Source organism: Alosa alosa, chromosome 11, assembly GCF_017589495.1.
Source record: "Alosa alosa isolate M-15738 ecotype Scorff River chromosome 11, AALO_Geno_1.1, whole genome shotgun sequence".
NCBI classification, from domain to species: Eukaryota; Metazoa; Chordata; class Actinopteri; order Clupeiformes; family Clupeidae; genus Alosa; species Alosa alosa.
In genome coordinates this window covers 4,696,662-4,718,037 of record NC_063199.1, presented here as the reverse complement: position 1 = coordinate 4,718,037, position 21,376 = coordinate 4,696,662, and the positions used below count along the sequence as shown (strand labels likewise).

The following is a 21,376-nucleotide window of genomic DNA, read 5'->3' as shown; positions in this document are numbered from 1 at the left end:
GGCGATAGCACACTTAACCACACTTTTTCTTGAGTCTTGTTTAATTGGTTTCACCTCTTTGAGAGAAAGCCTGATTGGGTCTTTTATTGTTCTTCGGTGAGCACAGCTATGGGAGGATACTGCTCCCTCTCCACCATCTTCTCCCCTCAGACCCTCCCCCCAACACACACACACACACATACATACAACCTCTGCCCCCATCACCCACCACTACCCATTTCCCCCCCACTAGGGGCTGGGAGGCATGAAGGCCCCGGTGTGTGTGTGTGTGGGATAGCTCTCTTCAGAGGCTGCGGGGTCACCTCCACTCCCCCTCGCTTTGAAACGGACCCCTGGTGGCAGCTCCTGGGAGAGCGCGCTGATGTCTCTATCAGGCTGTCAGAAGAGATAGCCCCGGGCTGCGCCTGGGTCCCCTGGAGCCAATCAAAACTCCTCGCCATGCACCAGCGCATGCTCTGCCAGCAGCACCGCACAACTGGGCAGGGGAGCAGGGGGTGGTCTGTGTGTGTGTGACTATGAGTGTGAGTGTATGCGAATGTGTGTGTGGTGAGGGGGTGGATGCAAGTATGCAGTGCAGTGCTGTGTGAAAATGTGTCTTTTGTGTGTGTGTGTGTATGCGTACGTGTGTATGTATGTGGAGGCACAGGGAGTATGGGGGATGCTCAGTTCTCCAATCAGTCAGAACTCCCAGCGCTGAGGTCCGGGGCTCACGCTAGTGGGTGACACCAAAACCAACTCGCCCCGAGCCAGCCGAGGCGCATCTATTTTTACGCGACGCAAACATCTCTATCTGCGCGCACATCCCATTACCAGTCCAGGCCAGACAGGGAGGAAGGGAAGGAAGTTTTTCTTTCCAGTAAGTTTACTCTTGCTCCTCACCCTGGGGAGTGAAAGTTTGAGAACAGAGGCTGAAGGCCTCAACAACAACAACAACAACAAGACCAAAAACACGATGCATCACCTCAGTATCAGAACATTAACACTTTCTCACATCAATAATCAAACCAAAAGAAAAAAATACAAGATGTACTGTTGAATAGAGGCCTCTCTCTGACTCACACACACACACACTATGATGCTTTTGCCTGATCATTTCAATTTCACTATTTTTTAATTATATGGTGATGAGATAAACCCTCAAATCTCACGCCTTTTGAAACAGCACAATGTGTAACACTTTAGCACGCGTCCCTTTACAGCAGGAGAGGCCCATTGCGGGACTGAGGGCTCTGTGAAATCTGTCTGTAATACGAATAAATAAGTTGATGAGGCAGGAAGGCTCCATTACACTCACGCGAGCCCCATCTCGGAGAGAAACACTGAGGCTCGGCGCGACTCGAAGAGGCCCATTAGGCACTGGAGGTGATTTTAATGAAAATGTGAGCCACTAAGTGCTGCGAACGACGAGAGCTGTCTCTCTCTCTCTCTCTCCATCTCTTCCCTCTATCCATCTCTCTCTCATCCACACTCCCTTTTTCCGGTCTATCTCTCCCTCTCACTCACTCTTCTTCTGACTCACCCAGCCTCTTTCCCTTTTTATCCCTCTCTCTCTATCTCTCTCTCTCTCTGTGCGATGGGCTCTCTCATCTGGACTGTGTTGTTGTGGGAAAACAGTAGAGGCCCTGCATTAGCCCGTGAGCTGGACCTGCAAATGCTTTGATGTGAGCTCCACAACCACCACGGCACAGCAGTGGCCTGGGTCCTCTACCAAAGGCCACGTTGTGCAACCACATGTGCTCTCTCTCTGCTTTCTCTCTCTCTCTCTCCCTCTTTCTCTGCAGTGTGGGCTTGAAAAGAAGACCTGCCTCCCTGAGAACAAATACACTTTGTGAAGTTAGACCCCCCCTGCTGATTTCTCCACCGTTTTCTGCTTTTCCTTCCAACCCTCTGCAACATCATGGCAGCATGGCTAAAACATCACCATATATCATACAGACAGAAAATTCATCCATGTGCAGAATATCTCAAATAATATATTTACAGCACATACTCATTCAAGAGACAATTATTTAAAAAAAAAAGTAAAGCAAAGAAAATATATGTTTGCTCTGTCTGTATCAAAGCAAATATTCTATAAAGAGGAAGCACATTTTTCTGCCCGAATGATAGTATCATATGAAAATAGCATGGCATCTACATTTCAGCTGGGTTTGCAATTAGTCACAAAGTTACATAGCTTTGTACTTGGTCCATGGTCAACAGAAAGACATTTCCATGTGGTGGAGGTCACTGAAGCTTTTTTGGTGCTTTTGCGGCCAGGAGTTCCAGTGATCCAAAGCGTGTTGTTAAGCTGGGCCAGGGGGCGCCCTACTTTCCCGTTTTCCCCCCATAAAAGCTCGGAGCAGTGATTGACAGCACCGTGTGCTCCCCCGAAAGAGACAAACCACAGCCCCTGTCAGAAGGGGTGGCAGGAACACACACACACACACACACACACACACACACACACACACACACACACACACACACACAGAGACACAAGCACAAACACACGCACACGCACACACACATAAATGCAATTTATGTACAAGCGAACACACACTTAGACATGGAAAACACAAATACACATACTTACACACACATGCAACCCAACACACAGACACAAACACACAGTAACAATATGTTTTGATGCATTTATAGGAGACAAGCTTGAAGGTCCAGAGAAGGTTAGTTTAGAGTGGAGGCACAGGCGAGTTCTCAAAGTACCAAAACAGAGAGCCCCGGCCGACCAATCCATTTTACAAAGAGAGAGAGACTGCCCAACCCCACATCTCATCCATCCATTCATCCATCCATTCATCCATCCCTCCATGTCAGTGCATCCCTCCATCCCTCTGTCGGGCCGCCGGTGGCTCGTCTGGCAGGTCATCCGGAGGGTCGCGTGGTCCTGTGGGCCGGACTCTTAGCGTTTCTTGCGCTGCGGGTTAGCGGTGGTGGGCGCGCGGAGCTCGCTGTACTGCACCTGTGAAAACAAACAGGAGTTTGGGCAGGAGAGGCAGGTAATCCGAGATCAGCGGAGCGCGCGTAATGGCTCCCCTGAGGAGCGGGCGCAGGCAGGAGGAGAGAAAGAGAGAGAGAGAGAGAGAGAGAGAGAGAGAGAGAGAGAGAGAGAGAGAGAGAGAGAGAGACGCTCTGCCCGGCCGGCCGCACCTGTAATGAATCATTTTTTAAACACAGGAGCAGAGGGGATTAATCACAGGGAGGAAGGATTTGAAAAGTCAAGGGGTTCTTCACCAGCTCCAGCTACCTCCACCTCCTCCTCCACCACCTCCACCTCCTCCCCCCGTCTCTCCTTGTTCTCCTCCTCGTCCTCCACAAGCTCAGCATTAGAGGCGAGCAGCCGTCTAACCGAGGGACGACCTGCCAGGCAGCCAGGGGGCCGACTGCAAAGCCACGGAATCGCTACTTGTGTGCCGCCACGTCCTCTTCGAGAACAAGTGAGTGCAAAAAAAAGAAAAAAGAATGAGCAGAAAAAAAAGAAAAGAGAAAACTTTTTTCTCCTGCTCTCCTCTTCCACTTTCTGTTCTAGCGCTGGTCCTAATTATAGAAGCAGTAGGCAGAAGTTTGTTTGGGAGAGAAATCAGCCATGGCTCCCGGGTTGGCAGCTTCTCACGCAGGGTTCAATGGGTAGCTCCTGCTCCTCGGGCTCACTCAGAAACTCATCAGAGTGACCTTGAGTGGCCGCTCACCAGAAGAGCCGTGTCGCCTTGATAATAATCTGACCTGTGCCAGTCTTAGACTACTCATCAAGGACTGGGGGGTGCTCATTCTGCACTGCTGCTACTCACACAATCATCAGACTGCTGATTCAGAATCGAACACCTCTGCAAGTCTCACACTTATTCTTTGCCCTCTGAGGAGACGAAGAAAGAGATGGATGAAGAATAGAAAAAATCTCTCAAATCTGTCTGATGTAGAATACATATGTTCTGAAGTCTTTTTTGTGTAGAAGGGCTGTTATAGATTCTGAAATAACCATAGAGTGAAGCGAATACTGGTGAATAGACAGGAGAATTAAGGAGGAATAAAATGGAAAATTATTTCAAAAAGCTGACAAAATGCATGTCACTCAAGGGGTGAGACAAACAAGCAAAAAAACAAACACAGGAAAATATCTCTGGTTGATTTTCTGTGGTTGTTTTTCCAAACAAAAACAAAAACATGTAAACACACACACACACACACACACACACACACAGCTCTGTGAAATGGAGGTGAGAACTCAGCTCTAATTACTCAGTGCTGATTATCAGAATGGGAGATGGAAGAGAGAGGGAACAAAGGGATGGTGGCCCGCATCTGAACATGAAACTGCTCTCAGAACTGACAGATGCTTCTTATTTTAGGACACAGGACTCTGCATCAGAAGTCCACTTTTGAGGGGCTCCTTTGAAGATGGGCTCCGGCGCTAATTGCCAAGTCACTCTTCCCCAGTGAGACAGGAGTCAATTTCAATTTTGGTGACGTGTCACTCATCCGTTTGGGCCCGCAAGCATCTCAGGTGCTGAGGGCCAGACGCAAAACAAAAGCTCGCCAGGCACTCTGTCATCCGTGCGTGTGATTCTCAGACTGTAAGACACGAGCAAGGAAAGCAACGAGAACCTGCTAGATACTATATATAATCTCAGACTGTTTATTTGGGTGTGTGTGTGTGTGTGTGTCTGACAGAGAGAAATAGAGCTAAAGTCGTTTGAGACTTGGACATGACAGCAACAAACAGTCCAATCTGTTTTTATCTCTCTCTCTCTCCTTGACTCCTCCTCAGTTTTTTTTCTCGTCTTTTCCCTAGTTTTGATTGTGAAAGTTCTTTGACGCATTACCTTACACTCCCATGCGCATGGGGAAGGAGAATCCCAAAAATATTCACCGTTTCCCCCTGCCAGTCTGCACCAAGCACACTCCCATCACCACCATGGCCTGGGCTACCCACCACCCCGGCCCTCTAGCTCCATGCAGACTGAGGAGCAGAGGTGAGGGAGAGAAGGCCACGCAGCGGAGCAGAGGGAGATCTCCTCAACAGCTGCCCAGTGGAGAGAGCTGCCAGCCGAGGGAGGAAGATGAGCAGGAGTCCATGGGCTTTTATATGTGCGCTTTTAGTAGATGAGGGTACATCTGCCTGAGTTTATATATGGTATGTTTGGGTATATCTGCATTTGTCTGAGTCTGTGTTTGTGTGTGTGTGTGTATGTATGTGAGTGTGTGTGTGTGTGTGTGTGTGTGTGTGTGTATGTGTGTGTGTTTATGTGTGTCCCTCGTTTCCAAGCTGCCCCCGCTCAGGCTGTAGAGCCCAGCAAAAGGTGCCAGCAGCCACCTCTCTCTCCCCGCGGGCTGGCACACATCCTGCAGCTTCTCTGATATAACAGCCGCTGACACGGCAGCCGTGGCTGAGGCGCACTCGCATATGGCACCCAGCAGGGCGGCGATGACGCACCACTTCAGCAATCCGCTCCTTCAAAATCTGATGTGTTTGTATGACACAGGGGACAGACTATCAAGACAGTACACACACAACACACACACAGACACACACAGACGGATCCCTGGGCCCTAAGGCTGACAAAAGTGATAATCAGGGACAAGGTGGGAGCGATGCGGCCAGGAACAGATCAGAGCGGAGCCCTCCGTCTGCACTGGGGTGATCCCGCCGAAAACATGCGGAGAAATAATTGGGCCGTGGATGGCTCCTTAAAGGCACCAGCCCATTAATAATCAAACAAAGGCGGAGGAAGTATTCCCCAAGCACTTGGGAATTCTGCTAGAGCAAATAATACAGACATCTTCTGGGAATTCCCTTGCTGCCTTCTCTTCTCTTCTTTCTGTCTCTCTCTCTCTCTCTGTCTCGATCGGTATGTAAAATTGGACTCTTACCTTTTGAACATCAGAAGGCACCCTCTCGAGGAAATCCAGTACTTCATTACTGTCGATGGCATACGGGTTGCGGAGTTTCTTGGTGAATTTGTTAACACCTTACGGAAAAAAAACAGGAGCACATTAATAAATAAAGACATCCTCCAAAACCATGATTTGTACGGAGATTTGAGACAAGACGGACAAAATAAAAAACGTTCCCCGTCCCATCCCATCATGGGGACTAGTCCCCGATGTCTGAGAGATGCCACACAGGGGGTGTTATTTCAATTCCCTCTCCAAAAGAGCCAAATTGGATCTACAGTGGATGTCTAAATTGCTGTGTTTCGAGGACAGGATTTGGGATGGGTGTCTTTGCGTTACTATAATGAGAGCTTCTCAACCTTCAGATGAGGGGAAACAAGCAGAGCTTCCTGACACATTTCTGTCTTATTTTATGGCAAATGTACTCACTATCAGGAAAAATGAACAGCACTTTCATAGTAGTTCTCTACAGATAGTTGGCACTTCACAAACTCTCTTTCTATCCTTCTCTCTCTCACACACACACACACACACACACACACCAAACAAGAACTACTCTCAGCAACATGAAAGGCTTTCCCTGGAAGCATTGAGCAGAGTGGAAGCTGTGGAAGCATTTGATAACATTTGGATATTGATTGTGTTCAGTGCCCAAGAGATGCACTGCCAGGCCAAAGGCCAGAGGGGAGGACGCTTATGCTGAACATTCGTAACCTTTGACCTTTTGTATACTCCAAAGGATGTGCTCTAGATCTTCAGACTGGGCTCTTGGCAGGTTTCCTTTATGTTGTGTAGGATCTGAACTATGTACGTGTTTGTGTTGCTTTAGGAATAAACCCCTAACTCCTGTGGCTCAGATGAAAAATAAGGTTCGAATCACGTAGACAAGACATACATTTCTTATTTCATGATTTCAAGAAAATGAATCAGGGTTCCAAAATGTTTGTCTGGCAGAGAAAGAGAGAGAAGGGTTGTCCTTACCCCATATCAACACAATGTAGCGAAGTGGGATGAAGAACAAGGCAGCAGTCGCCACAAACAGCATCACACACGCCAAGTACGACAGGAAAGGCACTGACCAGTTGATAGTGCTGCAAACGACATGATGCCATTGTTTAAAATCACAAGACATACAGCACACACACAGTTTTCCAACAGAGATCACAATGGCTTCTTATCTAAGATTCTCAAAATGACGTCATCTAAAGCTATCATAACATCAATTTCAGATTTTATGACTGTATTAAATTGATGGTAGAGGTCATTAAATGCAGTCTGATCCTACTTCTTAATTCTCTCTCCAATAGATGCAACCTCATCCAAGGTGTTCTGCACAGTGAGGACTATCTCTTGAACCATATGGATTTTGTCCATCAGCCCTTTCTTCTCTGATTCCTGAAAGAAAGAGAGAGAGAAGAGAGAGAGAGAGAGAGAGAGAGAGCGAGAGAGAGAGACATAAAGAGGGAATGATGAGCAGGGTCAGCCGCTGCAGACAGAACAGTGCAGAGAGAGAGAGAGAGCGCTTCATTTCTGGAGTGCCATCAAGAGTAATTCATCTAGCCAATGGCCTATAATGAGCCCAACTCAGCGTCTCTTCCTGCTGCCTTTCGGAAGCGCGGCGACGCTTCTTGGCACTGAGAGCCGTCACGAGGAGGCGAGCCGTGTCATTTCCCCTTTTGTCGGCCACAAACAATGGAAGTGCAACAACAATCAAAGATTAAGTGTCTGGGGGGGGGGTCCGTCAGGATCTAAAATAGCCATCAGCAATCAGATGCTGTGAGGACTGAGAGCGTGAGTGTGTGAGGGGAGAGAGGGAAGGGGATCTTGAGAGAGCGCTGGATGCAGACGAGTGCTAAGGGGCGAGTTTGGTCTTGTTCTCGGGGTGCCAGCCTAGCGCCTTTCTCCCCACTGCTGGATTGACTTGCCACGCTCCGGGCTCTGGGTTGGGAGTGAGCGCTCGCACCTCTCACTGCCACGGAGCTAAGGAGGAGGCCAAGGACACACACTTAGACACACACACACACAACACACACAAACATGTGAACACACAGTTACATGTGCGTGCCTGCATACACACACACACACACACACACACACACAAACATGTGTACACAAAGTCACATGTACATGCGTGCACACACACGCACACACACACACACACACCCTCAATCACTATATTTCTCCCCACTTCTGATCTGGTGAGAGGCAGCACTCTCAGCACTCATGCCTAATCCCAACAACAGTAAACCACAGGCGCTGTGATGATAGGGCCCCAGTGCAGCACAATGCTATTTTTTCTAATGGCCTTGCTGGGAAACACCACTACTGTCCTTTTGAATAAAGACATCACACGCCTTTGTGTCGGAGAGTGGCTTACGGACATGGGCCAAATGGACTGGGCACTTTGAGGCAGGAATGAAAAAACAAAAAAAAAACAACAGAAGATGATGATGGAGGAGAAGAAGATGAAGGAGAAGAAGAGAAGGAGGAACTACCACAGCAATTTGATGAAAGAAGACTCCACGGCTAATCTGGGGTCCAGAGAAATGTGATCACATTAGTGTGTTCTCTCTTCCCCGGCTGGGGTGCTGCACACAGACAGAGAGACAGAGAGGAGAGTGGCTTTTCCAGAGGCACGACACGAAGCAAACAGAAGATAACTGGAGTAATGTTAGCCCCCACATGTCACATCAAAAGGAAGAAATAATGACAGGAATAATGACAGATGAGAGCAAGAAGGAAGAGGGAGAGAGAGAGAGAGAGAGAGTAAGAGAGGAAGGGAGGGAGAGAGAGAGCCGTGACTGGTTCTTTCAGAGGCATGCTTGCTTGCTTGCTTGAGGACGTGCGTGGAGGCCTTTTTGTCCTCTGACGATGTTTGTGTTTAAAAGCATCTCCAGATCTCCAGACTGAGTGCCTTCATCACAGCCCTGCCGCCGAGGCCCCTGGGACAAACACAGCGAGCAGACTCCCTGCTGACAGTCACATGCCTCCTCCACCCCCCAAGACACACACAGGAAGAAAGTTGTTCCCACACACACGCATCATCATCATCATCATCATCGTGACACACACACACACACACACACACACACACACACACACATACACACAGACAGACTGTTAGGTCAGCACCAAAGGGTCAGCACCAAAGAGACAATTCAAAACGGTGGGAGATCTCAAAATAAAATCATAATCCAACGACAGTCTGTTTCAAATGTCTTTGTTAAATGATGCATTTCTGTCAGCTGTCAACTATATCCAATATCATGATTAGTTTTTTTTCTAGAGAAGAGCTACTTCTACCATACTGCAATAAAAAACAGTACAGTACATGATTGGGCCACTGATCCTGATTGTTAACTTTCCCCCAGCGTCTTTTAAAAGGGGTCTGAATATTCCATTTGAGAGACAGAGAATCATTGTGAAAAGCCAGGTGTTCTCAGAGATGTTCTCAATTTATTTGAAAAGCAATCCTCCTCTCTTGCGTGTTTGCATTCCGTGTCAGGAGAGCAGTGTGTGCTGTAGACCAGCTACCAGCTATATCTGCGTTCCCAGCTGAATACAAAGCCGACATGCTGTCTGCATCAAGGACAAGAGGCTCCATATGACATTCTGCTAGGAATGTGCCTCTCACTCGAGGGATTAATCCTAATAACAGATAGGATACCATAGTCATTTATGATAGACATAGGTAAACTGTGTCAGAGATTACTTCAATGAGAATTTAAAAAAAAATTACCAACAATTATTTAAAACACACACACACACACACACACACACACACACACACACACACACACACACACACACACATGCGTCTTTCATGTTAGCAAAGACCAAAAGGAGTACAAACGAAAGGCAAGCATGGAGCGTACATCAACAGGCTCTCTGGATTACTGCAATTCATCTCCCTAAACACCCTTGAAGTCCTCCATCCTCTTTTTTTCTCTTTTCTTTTCTTTTTTCAGTGTCTTGCACTGCAAATCTTCCATTACACATTTGATGCTCTATCTCTCTTTCTCTCTCTCTCTCTCTCTCTCTCTTTTTTATCTTCATGCCATCCCTTTCTAGTGCTCCTTGAAAACTGCTCAGCGCGCACAGAAAAACAAAAATCTAAAAAGCTTTGCTCTCAGAGGAGGAGCCGGATGGATTTACTGGGGGGACTAACAGACTACATGAGTCATAAATGTCTGCTGATTACAAAACCTCTGTCAGATCAGATTCTCATTTCAGGGTAAAATTGTAAATGCTCGCTTTTAAGGCGGGCTTAATAGGGAACAGATTTGATCTGCGGTACAAAGGTAAATAAGAAAAGCGCGGTTCCATGGGAGTGTTGGGCATAATCAAAATAAAAAAAAAGAAAGAAGGCAGGTAAAAAAGCTCATTTAACATTCCTTTAATTTGAGTAAATGGCTTCAAATTTGAATATTCATTCAAAGGCAATGGGCGAATGCTCTTTTTTTTCTCAACTCACTTATTCCACAAAGGCGAGCGAAGCACGCATCCAAATCAAAAACACCTGTGTTGCTGGCATTAGATCCCTCGCTTGGGCGAAATGGGACGGTAAACACACAACATACGTAAACAAGCTGGACTGGAGGCCGCGGAGTGTGTGAGGCGAGGCGAAGAGAGGTGCGTGTCTGCCTGAACGGGCCCCTGCATGTGTCACAAAGGCCCGGCCCGCACGCCTTGGAACACACATGCCCCCCATTATGACATCAGCATTCTGTCCTTGCGGAGGGCTTAAGGTGATAGAGCATGGGGAGTGTTTGGGGGGTGTGTGTGTGTATGAGTGGGGAACATGTGTTTGGGTTTGTGTGTGTGTGTGTGTGTATGGGGGGTTGTTGGTTGGTGGTGGTTGGGTTGGGGATGGGAGGGCGTGGATGGGGGTGCATGAGAGGGTAATGTGGAGGTCTCTGGGGGGCTGAGAGTTCTACGTCTGTCTGCCCGCAGGCCTCGACCAGTGCTGACCAAAGCACGATAGGAGCCCCGACTCTGCCCAAAGGCCATAGCCGACTCACAGACATTACACATGGTGGTGGTGCTTATGTTAGGGGGGTGGTGGATGGGGGTGGTAGTTGCTGGGGTTGTTTTTCTTTCTGCTGTTGTTTTCGGCTATGATTAAACACTGTCTATCTGCAAGATGCGATTCATACCTGAGGCCAAAGGGAAGTCACATTGGCCGCACGTAATTTGTAAGCGGCCCCTCTCTCTCCCACCCCCCCAGGACAGATTTATGTTCACCCAGCAGATCTGGTCTGCATTATTTCTGTAGAAACAGAGCCGCTCCTATCGCCTTCTTTTAGCGTCATGCCTTTACAATCCTGCTGCTCGGACGGAGGTTTACATGTTCTCTTCCTCCAGGGGGAACACACACACACACACACACACACACAAACACTCTCACACACACACACACACACACACACAGAGTGAGATATGGCAGGGTAATGGTAACCTTCTCGGAGGGGATAGCCTTTGCACACATGCTAAGCAAAAGGAGCAGGGGAAAAGAGAGGGAGGAGGGGGCGCGCCTTTGAAGTCATCAGATTTAACACTGATCACTCTTTAACCCCACACATTTGCACAGATGACTTTGATACGAGGTGCAAAGCTGCACGGCTTGATCTGCCGGAATGATATCAAATTTTTTGAGCCGCAGCAATAACCATAACAAGACTTTGAAATAGGCAGACTTAAATTGGCGTTGACAACTTAAAACAAACATGGACAGCTGGCTAATTAAGTAAATGAAAGGAGAGATTTCATTTTTTCCATGAAGCGCAAAGGGCTCTGTAACATTTGATACATCTGAAATGAGATGATTTTCTTAAAGCAGAAACCTGTGAAAGTATTTTTATTTCTTTAATATCCCCCATCTGATTATATCACTGTCTCATTTTTTTCATGTTGCGGTAACAGCTACTTTCATAGACTAAATGGAGCAGTCTACAACAATTAAACAAATTCAGATGGTAATTGTTTTTTACATTTCAAATGAAGCAAATGTTGGTTCAAAGTCTGGTGAGCCAGTGAACTCTCATATCGGATGTTCGTCCACAGCATATAGAATGCTTAATTGCCATATCATAGCACTCTCATTGGGCGTGAAGTGTGTGTGTGTGTGTGCTACTTCTGTCTTTCTACTTCGAGACGTATTACAATTGCCTGGCTGCTGGGCACATACACTAATGTGCACCATGCACAATATCATGTGACTTATCTCCCTGAATTAACGCCTTCTTTCATTCTGTATGTATCTAAAGAGAGGACCTGTTTTTTTAACTGCGGGGTGTGTGTGTGTGTGTGTGTGTCTGTGTATGTGTGCTTGGCAGGGTGAGGTGGGGGTGGGGACTGAGTAGGGGGAGGCTAGTTTTCTTCCTCAAAGATAGAGCTAGCCCCCGGTCATCACAACAGAATATATTGAGCACATTATGGATATGAATCCCAGGCTTATCCACACGGCACAGGGGTCATAGCTGCGAGGCTTCGAGGCAGTTCCACACTTCCGTCCTCCTCAGTCGGAAAGCAATAACATGGACACCCCCCCCCACCCCACCTTCCCTCCTAACACAGCATTAACTCTTTGTCTCCCAAACCAGACAATAGATGGAATTAAACCGCTAAATCTGATTTCCAAAATGTCCTCCACATTAAGGACAAGACAAACGAACAACACCCATTTTAAGACAGCAATTACCAGTGCTGTTGCATTGAAGCTCTTATTTAAAGTTATGGTGCAGCCTATTTAATTACGAGATATAAAAGGTCACTATTAAAGGTAGAAACAAGCCTCTAACAGGTCCAGTCTTACTGTATGCTGATGATTTTCACAGTGCACCATAGTGAGCCTATTTTTACCTCTATTCACCTAAAGCCTTCCCACTCTGTTTAGATGTGTCGTCTGAAGGCTTCAATCTCGTAATATTCCCAGTGGAGCCGAGCATTCGATTAATGATTCCGTTCCCTTCTTAGTTTCGACTTTTCAAAGAGCCACATCGAAAAGCAACTGAGTGTTCCCAATGAGTGATGTGCGAAAGACCCCACGGGAATTAAAAATAAAAATACAGAAGCGTGAGGAGGCAGCACGTCGGAACGGTCCTAACTGCCGTCCTCAGTTTCATACCCCATACTTAAGAGTTTAAATAAAAGTGCACTTCCGACAAACTTGCCAGAATAAAGCACAAGGCCGACTGTAGGCCTCTGATAGTCAGAAACCTGAACTTTGAACGGTGCTGGTTTAATCAAAACCTGTGGATAGAGAGAGATAGAGAGAGAGAGAGAGAGAGAGAGAGATAAAGAAAGGGTACCTTTTCGTCCTCTTCCTCGTCTTCGGCCACGGACATGTTCTCCTAGGGAAAGGAGAGAGAGAAAAAAGAGAGGCGAGTTGGCGAGAGTGGTGGGGAGAGAGGTGAGGATGCGTGTGTGCACCGGAGCAGTTTTTAACAAACACCTTGTAATGAAAATCTCCTCCTGCACATACACCCCCACTGGGAGAGGCCTGTTGCCATGGCGACTGCATCGCGGGGGTGACCTCGCACAAAGGGAGAGGTGAGAAGAGGGCCTCCTTCACAAGAGCAATGCTACAGCCAGACAATCTAATTTCTCCACAACATAAAACACACAGACACACACACACACACACACACACACACACACACACACTTTTTTCCCTTTACAAGTGCATACAAACACAAAACAAACCCACAAAACAAACCCACATGAACACACACACACTCACACACACACACACACACACACACACACAAGCTGACACACACACACAAACAAACACAAAAACACTGGGTGGAGAAAACATTCAATTTGGGCACTGGTGCCTAGACCAGTTTACATCAAGCCATCCCTGACCCTGACGGGCCATAGCACTGTGACTTTGCCAGAGAACAGGCCACGGTCCCTGCTAGCTCTAGGGTCAGAGGAAGGTGACCGTGATGAACCCGAGCTTGAGTGCCACTCGGGGGGTGGGGGTTGATGTTGGTGGGTGGGGGTGTAGCATGTCTGCCCCACAGCCAGTGACGCAGTAGCCACAGGACTGGGCTACTGTCCCCGGGAGGAGCAGCACTGCAGGCCGGCCACGCGACACAAGCCCCCAGATCAGAGATGACACTCCACGCGCATGGAGAGGGGGTCAGAGCCCGAGTGTGAAGAGTGACGACCTTCCCTAAAAGAGGTGCAGAGGAACGCGTGTCCTTCAACCCTGCTGACGGGACACAGACATGAATACCATCTGAGACGTGTCAGCCGGACACTGCCTCAAACGCAGGCTGCGCTCTCAGTGTGGCTAGGACGAGGATTGTCTGCGTTTTTCTGTGTGATGTTAATAATCATGCAGACAATCATGAAATAAATGATTTCATGTTTTTATGGTGAGACTGAACCTGCTACATGCAATCAATGAGTGTGGTATGTATTTGTGTGTGTTTTACATACTATGTGTGAGAAAGAGAGTGAGAATGAATGTGCATACTGTATGTGTATGTGTGCATTTTTTGGGTGTGTGCGTGTATGCGCGCGCGCGCATGTGTGTGTGTGTGTCTGTGTGTATGCGCGTGTGTGTTTTTTTGGGGGGGGCTCATTTCAATGGCGTCACTCAGCAGATTGCATTGAGTGGGCGGCGGCATGGGGAGATGGTAGGAGGGAGGGCAGGGCCGCGTGTGCCTGGCTGGCTGGCTGGCCACACACTCACCAGGTCCTGACTGTGGCTGACCGCCCCCGGGGTGTTCTGGAAGTAGTTCCAGGCGATGAGCAGGAGCAGAAAGAGAGGCAGCATGAAGAGCTCCAACTGCCACACGGTCAGCACAAAGATCTGCAGAGAGAGAGAGAGAGAGAGAGAGAGAGAGAGAGAGAGAAGAGAGAAGGACACACACCGTTATGTCACGAATCCACATGGTACCACACAATACGTAATACACTCCTCATGAGTGCAGCCCTGCCCTGAGCACAGCGTGAACCGCTATGTCTCATGGGAATGACATCCAGACATCACACACATACACACACACACACACACACACACACAAACATGAATGGTTTTAAACATGCAATCACAGCAACATACTGTATGTCCTCTCACACATATAATTCAGAGGCTTATGTGACAACGCCCCCACCGTGTCCATACACACACACACACCTGGCCCCACACACATACATACACACACACACACTCAGATGCAATCACATATGTTAACCCATGCAAATATACAAGCTCATAAAATAACACATACCCATACTCTATCACACTACCATTCTTAACACAGGCAGACAACCTTATGTGCATATGTGTGTGCACATGCATTTGTCGACATACACAGAGAACATGCTGTTGTGTAGGGAAACAATATAATGCGTACAGATCCCACTTACACTGACTGACACAAATGCCACTGACGCAAAGTGATCACTGAGTTCTTCAGCTGTTCTAACACATAGGTTTACGAGGAGAGTGTATCCCCAAATCAATAGCCTATGCTTCCCATCTGCCTGTAACTGGCCAGATATGGGCAACGGGGGAAAACATTTGCAGACACTTACCTACCTCTGGCTGACTGTACTAAAGGGGGGGGAAAAGATGGATTGTGTGGAGCGAATAATCCTTCATAATTCAGTAAAAGGGGAACGGCGTTTAGCGCGTCCTAACACCCACTGCAGCTCACAGCGGCGCACTAATTGGACAGCGGCACATTTAAACCCATTTAGTGACAACCTAATGAGGGTGCCTCCGACGGAAATTATCAGACGATATGAAAGGAGGATCATGCCGGCAAGGTGACTGCAAAACAAGACGACGGATGGAGGCAATAAGTAAGAAAATCGAGAGAGAGAGAGAGAGAGAGAGAGAGAAAGAGAGAAAGAGAGAGTGTGTGTGTGTGTGTGGGGGGGGGGGGTTTTTAGATGCTCCATGAATCTCATTGTCATTCCCAAGAATCAATTATGCGGACGAGCAATCATGATTGTACAGTATAGGACGGCGTGGTTCTCCATTAGTCTTACATTAACATTCTCCACGTGTGTGGAAGCGGGCCCGGAGCACTTAACCGGCGAACGTTTCCCACTAAACAGCGGACGTGCATAATCCGCCACCTTTCACGTTAAAACAGTATTTATCTGCGCACTCCACGACTTAGTGCAAAATGACTCACGCTCAGTTACACACCTGTACAGTCCGCTGGTGTGTTTTTCTCCCCTCTCTCTGTTGGTATGAGAGGGGCTTGTTAGAGTCCATATGTCTGACTCAGTGCTGGGTTATGCTGAGCACTAAACAAGCCCAAAGGCCTGTGCTTGTGGCTCTGTAGAGAGCAGCCTGTTCATGTCACCTCAGACCCACGTCCAGTGTGTGTGTGTGTGTGTGTTTGTGTGTGTGTGTGTGTGTGTGTGTGTGTGTGTGTGTGTGTGTGTGTGTGTGTGTGTGTGTGTGTGTGTGTGTGTGTGTGTGTGTGTGTGTGTGTGTGTTTGCGTGTGCTCCAGGCTGCCTTTACCTTGTGCCATAGTCACAGAGACAGCAGTGGATTCACCATTCAGCTGCAAGGCGAATAAGAGGTGTGCTTAATGCACCCAAGCATCATCACTCGCCCTGTGTGTGTGTGTGTGTGTGTGTGGGTGTATGAGTGTTTAATGTGCATGTTAATAGCAGGCACAAACAGATATTTACACATGTTCAGCATAAGTGTGCACAATAATTCTGGTAAATATTTCAGATTTAATTACACACACACACACACACACACACACACACACACACACACACACACACACACACACGTACAGAGGCAGAGCCCAGGTGATGAATGCTAATATGAGAGATCCCCTCTGGTTCCCAGTAACCTAGGTCATGTGTTGTCACATCCATTCCCATGAACAGACCCAGGGGGGTGATATCTTTCACCCCTGAGGAATTTGGTAAGGCTAGCAGACACCTAGTCTGCCATAGCACAGCACCTTCTACTGAAAGCAAACACGTGAGATGGCAGAAGAGAGAGAGAGAGAGAGAGAGAGAGAGAGAGAAATCTGTGTGCTTGGAAACTGACATCAGCCCAGCAGGAATGCTGAACCCGGCTCTGCCCTCGCCGCGAAAGCTGCTACATTAACCACTAAAGTCTAATTGCCTGGTCTTCGTCTTCTCGCACAAGTCAACAGAGGGAGCCAATTCATTTCCACCCGGGGAGCCAGCGCAGAGAGAGAGAGAGAGAGAGGATCTGTCACAGGTATTCATAATCGCCCACTAATGCAAATTCCCTCTCAGCACAGCATAAGCGCGCTGAGCATGGTGGACAAGATAAAAGCATGTGGAAAAAATATAATGCGCTGTGTCTAAACCCGTCGTCTAAATGAGGATATAAACTAAACCTGTCAGAAGAAATCTCCCAGTATTCCTTCCAAGTGATGTGTCAGTCAGTATGTGTAAGTGTGTGTGTGTGTGTGTGTGTGTGTGTGGTGGTGGTCGTGGGGTGGACTTACACGGCTGCTTTTCTTTCTGTTTTCTCTTTTTTTTCATTCACTAATAAAAATGTAGCAGCGAACATCTGGGAGAGCCATTGCGTGGAGCTTCCTCCCCACTCAGGCACGCAGACAGCGGCGGTGGAGAACACGTCAGGTAGCCCTCGCTAATGAGCGCTGGTGGAGTCGCTCCTCCTCCACCTCCATCTCTCCACATCCCCACACACACACACCCACCCTGTCTCCTCACATTCTCCACTGCTCCCGTGAAACGGAGACGTAACTAATTCCCCGCTAAGTGGTTTATGTTTTATTAGCGGAGGAGCGTGAGTGATTAAAGGAAGGTGTGGACAAAGTGCAACCTGACAGGCTTAAGAGTAGAATTTATATTGAAAATAATCCACCTTTTTTAATTGGCCTCAAACTTCAGGCTCCCTTTTTTTTTCGGGACTTGGGGGTGGCAGCGGGGGCAGCTTTGCAATGTTTTATTACTCATCAAATTAAATGCGACAAAGAGAACCCTTGAGTCCCCCCCAACGACCACCATCCTGAGCACCTTACCCGGGGCGCTAAAACAATCACTCACAGCCACCGACGCAAATTAAAGCAACAAACAGTAAAAAAAAAAGAAAAACAGTGAAGCCATAATGGATGGCTCCCTCGACTTTTTGTCCAGAAACAACAAGGGATAGCGATGGGGATGCAGGGATGGGATAACGAACGACTTCCTAATTGAACAGGTCCCCCCACACGCAGGGGACGAGAGCGATGTCTGGACGAGGCCACCTCCTTTGGAGGAAAAAGCCCCATTTAGTTGAAAAATGCCTACATGATTATGCATGTCGCAGAAGGGGTGCGGGATGAATTAATAAAACTATTAGCGCTCCTGAGAGTCGGTGATGGAGATGCCCCCCCAGACACCTGTAACAAGCCGGCAGAAGGCACTGACCCCCGGGCTGGGCCACACTCTGCCAGGCTGGGGTTAAGAACGGCCCTGACAGTTTTGTTTTATGGCGTCGTTAATATGATCCGCGCGCTAAATGCATTTCACCACGCCGCCACTCGCCTGGTCCCCTCCTCCTCCGCCTCCTCCTCCTCCTCCTCCTCCTCCTCCCTCCTCCTCCAGACACCACATCCCCCTGGCCTGCGCAATCCGAGGACCTAATAATAAAGCACTCAACGGTTAAAAGTGCGAATAAAACAACTCCTGGAGCCGAGAGCTGGTATGGCAGCACATGCCACCCACCCACACCATCACCACCACCCCAAAGGGAGAAGAGGAGGGTGCCATGATGGGAACAAAAGGACAAAGATGCACTCAATAGGAGTTTATACAATCCTGCAAATTGATTAAACTGGGAAGAGGGTGGAGAGAGAGAGAGAGAGAGAGAGAGAGAGCAAAGAGGAAGAGAGAATGAGGGAGGCAAATGAGAGACTGCTTGCTGACAGACTAAACAGAACTCGAGAGGACTGGGTAGCGATTGCGCCGCGTCCACGGGTGAAAGTAAACGCGTGGCACAGCGGGACTAAACAGCCTCATATCCCGTCTCTCCCTCCCTTTTTCCATCCCTCTCTCTCTCCCTCCATCCCCCACTACTCACACCATGCCATTATGATATTCAGCAGGAGCAGAGCAGGCAGTAGATGAGCTGGTCCAAAAGGACAACAGGCGTAATGGAAGCCTTTTTACAGATGAGGGCTTACCACAGGAAATGCCACAGAGAAAGTGCCATTTTCAAATCCAGGCACAGTCGCTTTTTCGCTAACATGTAGTTACCAACATCTAACTTGAAGATGTAGTTACCAACATCTAACTTGAAGATGTAGTTACCAACATCTAACATCATCTACAGTAACAGCTCAAGACTTTCATACAACGGACTGTTTGTCGCCCCAAATATGTTGCTTAAGAGCCTGTGCATGTCCACTCGGGTGATGCTTGACCTATTGTTCACTCTGCAAATGTATGGAACATAGAATTTGACAGTGAGTGCATGTCTGTTGGTGTGTGTTCGGGTGCATGTCCATGTGTGTGTGTGTGTGCGTATGTGTGTGTGTGTGTGAAGTGGCAGTGGATCTATTATGCGAATGTCCTGTGTCTGAGTGAACGGCTCCTAACTAAAACATAAGGGGGGATCAATAATCTCGCTCGGCTGCCCTACTCACACATTTATCTCCCGTTGCACTTGGAAAGCCGCGGTAGCCGAGGAGAGAAACAAAGCGGCCAGTACCAGCCAGCCTCGCGAGGGGTCAGAGAGAGGAGCCGTGGCCGCCTGCCAACCTCTATGAACATATCCAAACGACTTTAACAAGGCTGACTAAAGGCTGCGGGGGAGACTGTGTGTGTGTGTGCATGTTTCTGTCTTTGTGTGTGTGTGTGCGCATGTTTCTGTCTTTGTGTGTGTGTGTGTGTGTGTGTGTGTGTGTGAGTAGGAGAGTGCATCTAATGGAGAGGAACAAACATGTGAAGACAAGAAAGTCCTTGCAGAATTGTCACTATTTTCTTTGTTAAAAAAAGGAAGTGTACATATACTATATTTTTTCCATTTTCTTTTTTTTTTTCCTCTGGGTGAAATCAAGGGCATATGGATTAATCTGCATTTGGTCTCTCAATTAAGATACAGAAATGATATTAATAATGAATCAAAGAGCCCAGTGGCTCCAGCATGCAGCCAGTTTTTACCTGAACTAGAGAAAGAAAGAAAGACAGAGAGAAACAAGGAAAGAAGAAAGGAAAGTAAGGAAGAAATACAAAATCAGAATGATAGATAATAAAAGAGAAAGAGAGAGAGAGAGAAAATGGAAAGACGGAGAAAGGCACAAAAAGGTGGTAGAAAAGGAGAGCCTGAGATAGAGAATGAGAGCTGTATCTGAGTGGAAAGAGAGAGGGAGAGAGAGAAAGGCAGTGAGAGGGAGAGAGAGAGTGCTGCAGAGAAAGAGAGGGAAAGAGAGACAATGCAGAGAGACAGAGCGCGCGTGTGGCCGAGGGCTAACGCTGGCTGGTGATGGCCCTGGCAGTAAGTACAGCGGCGGCAGCAGCAGCAGTGGTGGAGAGGGTGGCGTGTGGGGGTGGGGTGGGTTGTGGTGAGTGTCTGCTACCACTACTGGTGCTGCTGCTGTGGCCGTAACGCAGGGCAATGAGACATGTAATTTGTGGTGAGCCTGGGCCAGCGCGGGGACAGGCGCTCAGATAGCATTGCTCTGCAGGGCAGGTGGAGGGCGAGTGGGCAAAGCCTGGCGCTCGGAGCTCGTGCAGAATAAATATTTCACATCCCTTCAACTCAAGCCTGATGAGGGGGAGTAGGAGGAGGAGGAGAGAGTGATACGCAGTACACACACACACACACACACACACACACACACACACACACACACACACACACACACACACACACACACACACACACACACACACACACACACGCAGATCGGGGCAAAGTAGACTGAGAAAGTTAGTCAGAGAGCAAGAGATAAACAGAGAAAAAAAGAGAAAAACAGAGAGAGAGAGAGAGAGAGAGACCCAGAGTGGATATCACACTCTCTACTAAGACTTTTTTTTTCAGTTCCATTGCTTTTTGCTTTGCTTTACAAACTGTTATTTATCCAACCTTTGCAAGCCTAAAAATGCAGCTTCTTAAAGCATCTCTTAAAGTAATGTTATAAAAGAACATGTTCAACAAATAATACTACTTGATCAAAATGCCACAGCTGTCAACTGAGAATTATAGCATTTGTGAAGTTCCAGCTGCTGTGCAGGTAAGTGTTTCTGATTGGGTGGTTCAGAAAACAGACCCACAGAGAGAGAGAGAGAGAGAGAGAGAGAGAGAGACAGAGAGAGAGCAAAGAGGGACTGCGTAGTGAAGTAGTCATTTAGCTAGCAGCAGCAGCACTAGCACCTAGCACCTGGGCCCAGGGACACATGGAGAAAGGAGATTAGTGCTAATGTGGGAATCAGTAGGAGGAGAGATGGAGGGAAGAGAGAAGGAGCAGGGGAAGTAAATAAGTGCAACTAAAAAAGGAGAGGATG

At 47.9% G+C, this 21,376-nt stretch overlaps 1 protein-coding gene across 1 annotated transcript in view; it reads right to left on the bottom strand.

The window, feature by feature from the left end:
* Nucleotides 1-2,541: 2,541 nt before the first annotated feature.
* The window catches only part of mctp2a (multiple C2 domains, transmembrane 2a), a 50,728-nt gene continuing 31,893 nt past the window's right edge, over nucleotides 2,542-21,376 (bottom strand). The window contains 6 exon segments of the mRNA XM_048257812.1: nucleotides 2,542-2,962; nucleotides 5,869-5,966; nucleotides 6,874-6,983; nucleotides 7,178-7,287; nucleotides 13,203-13,244; nucleotides 14,600-14,719. Of these exon segments, the coding sequence (XP_048113769.1) occupies nucleotides 2,903-2,962; nucleotides 5,869-5,966; nucleotides 6,874-6,983; nucleotides 7,178-7,287; nucleotides 13,203-13,244; nucleotides 14,600-14,719 (540 nt within the window). The 3' untranslated portion in view covers nucleotides 2,542-2,902.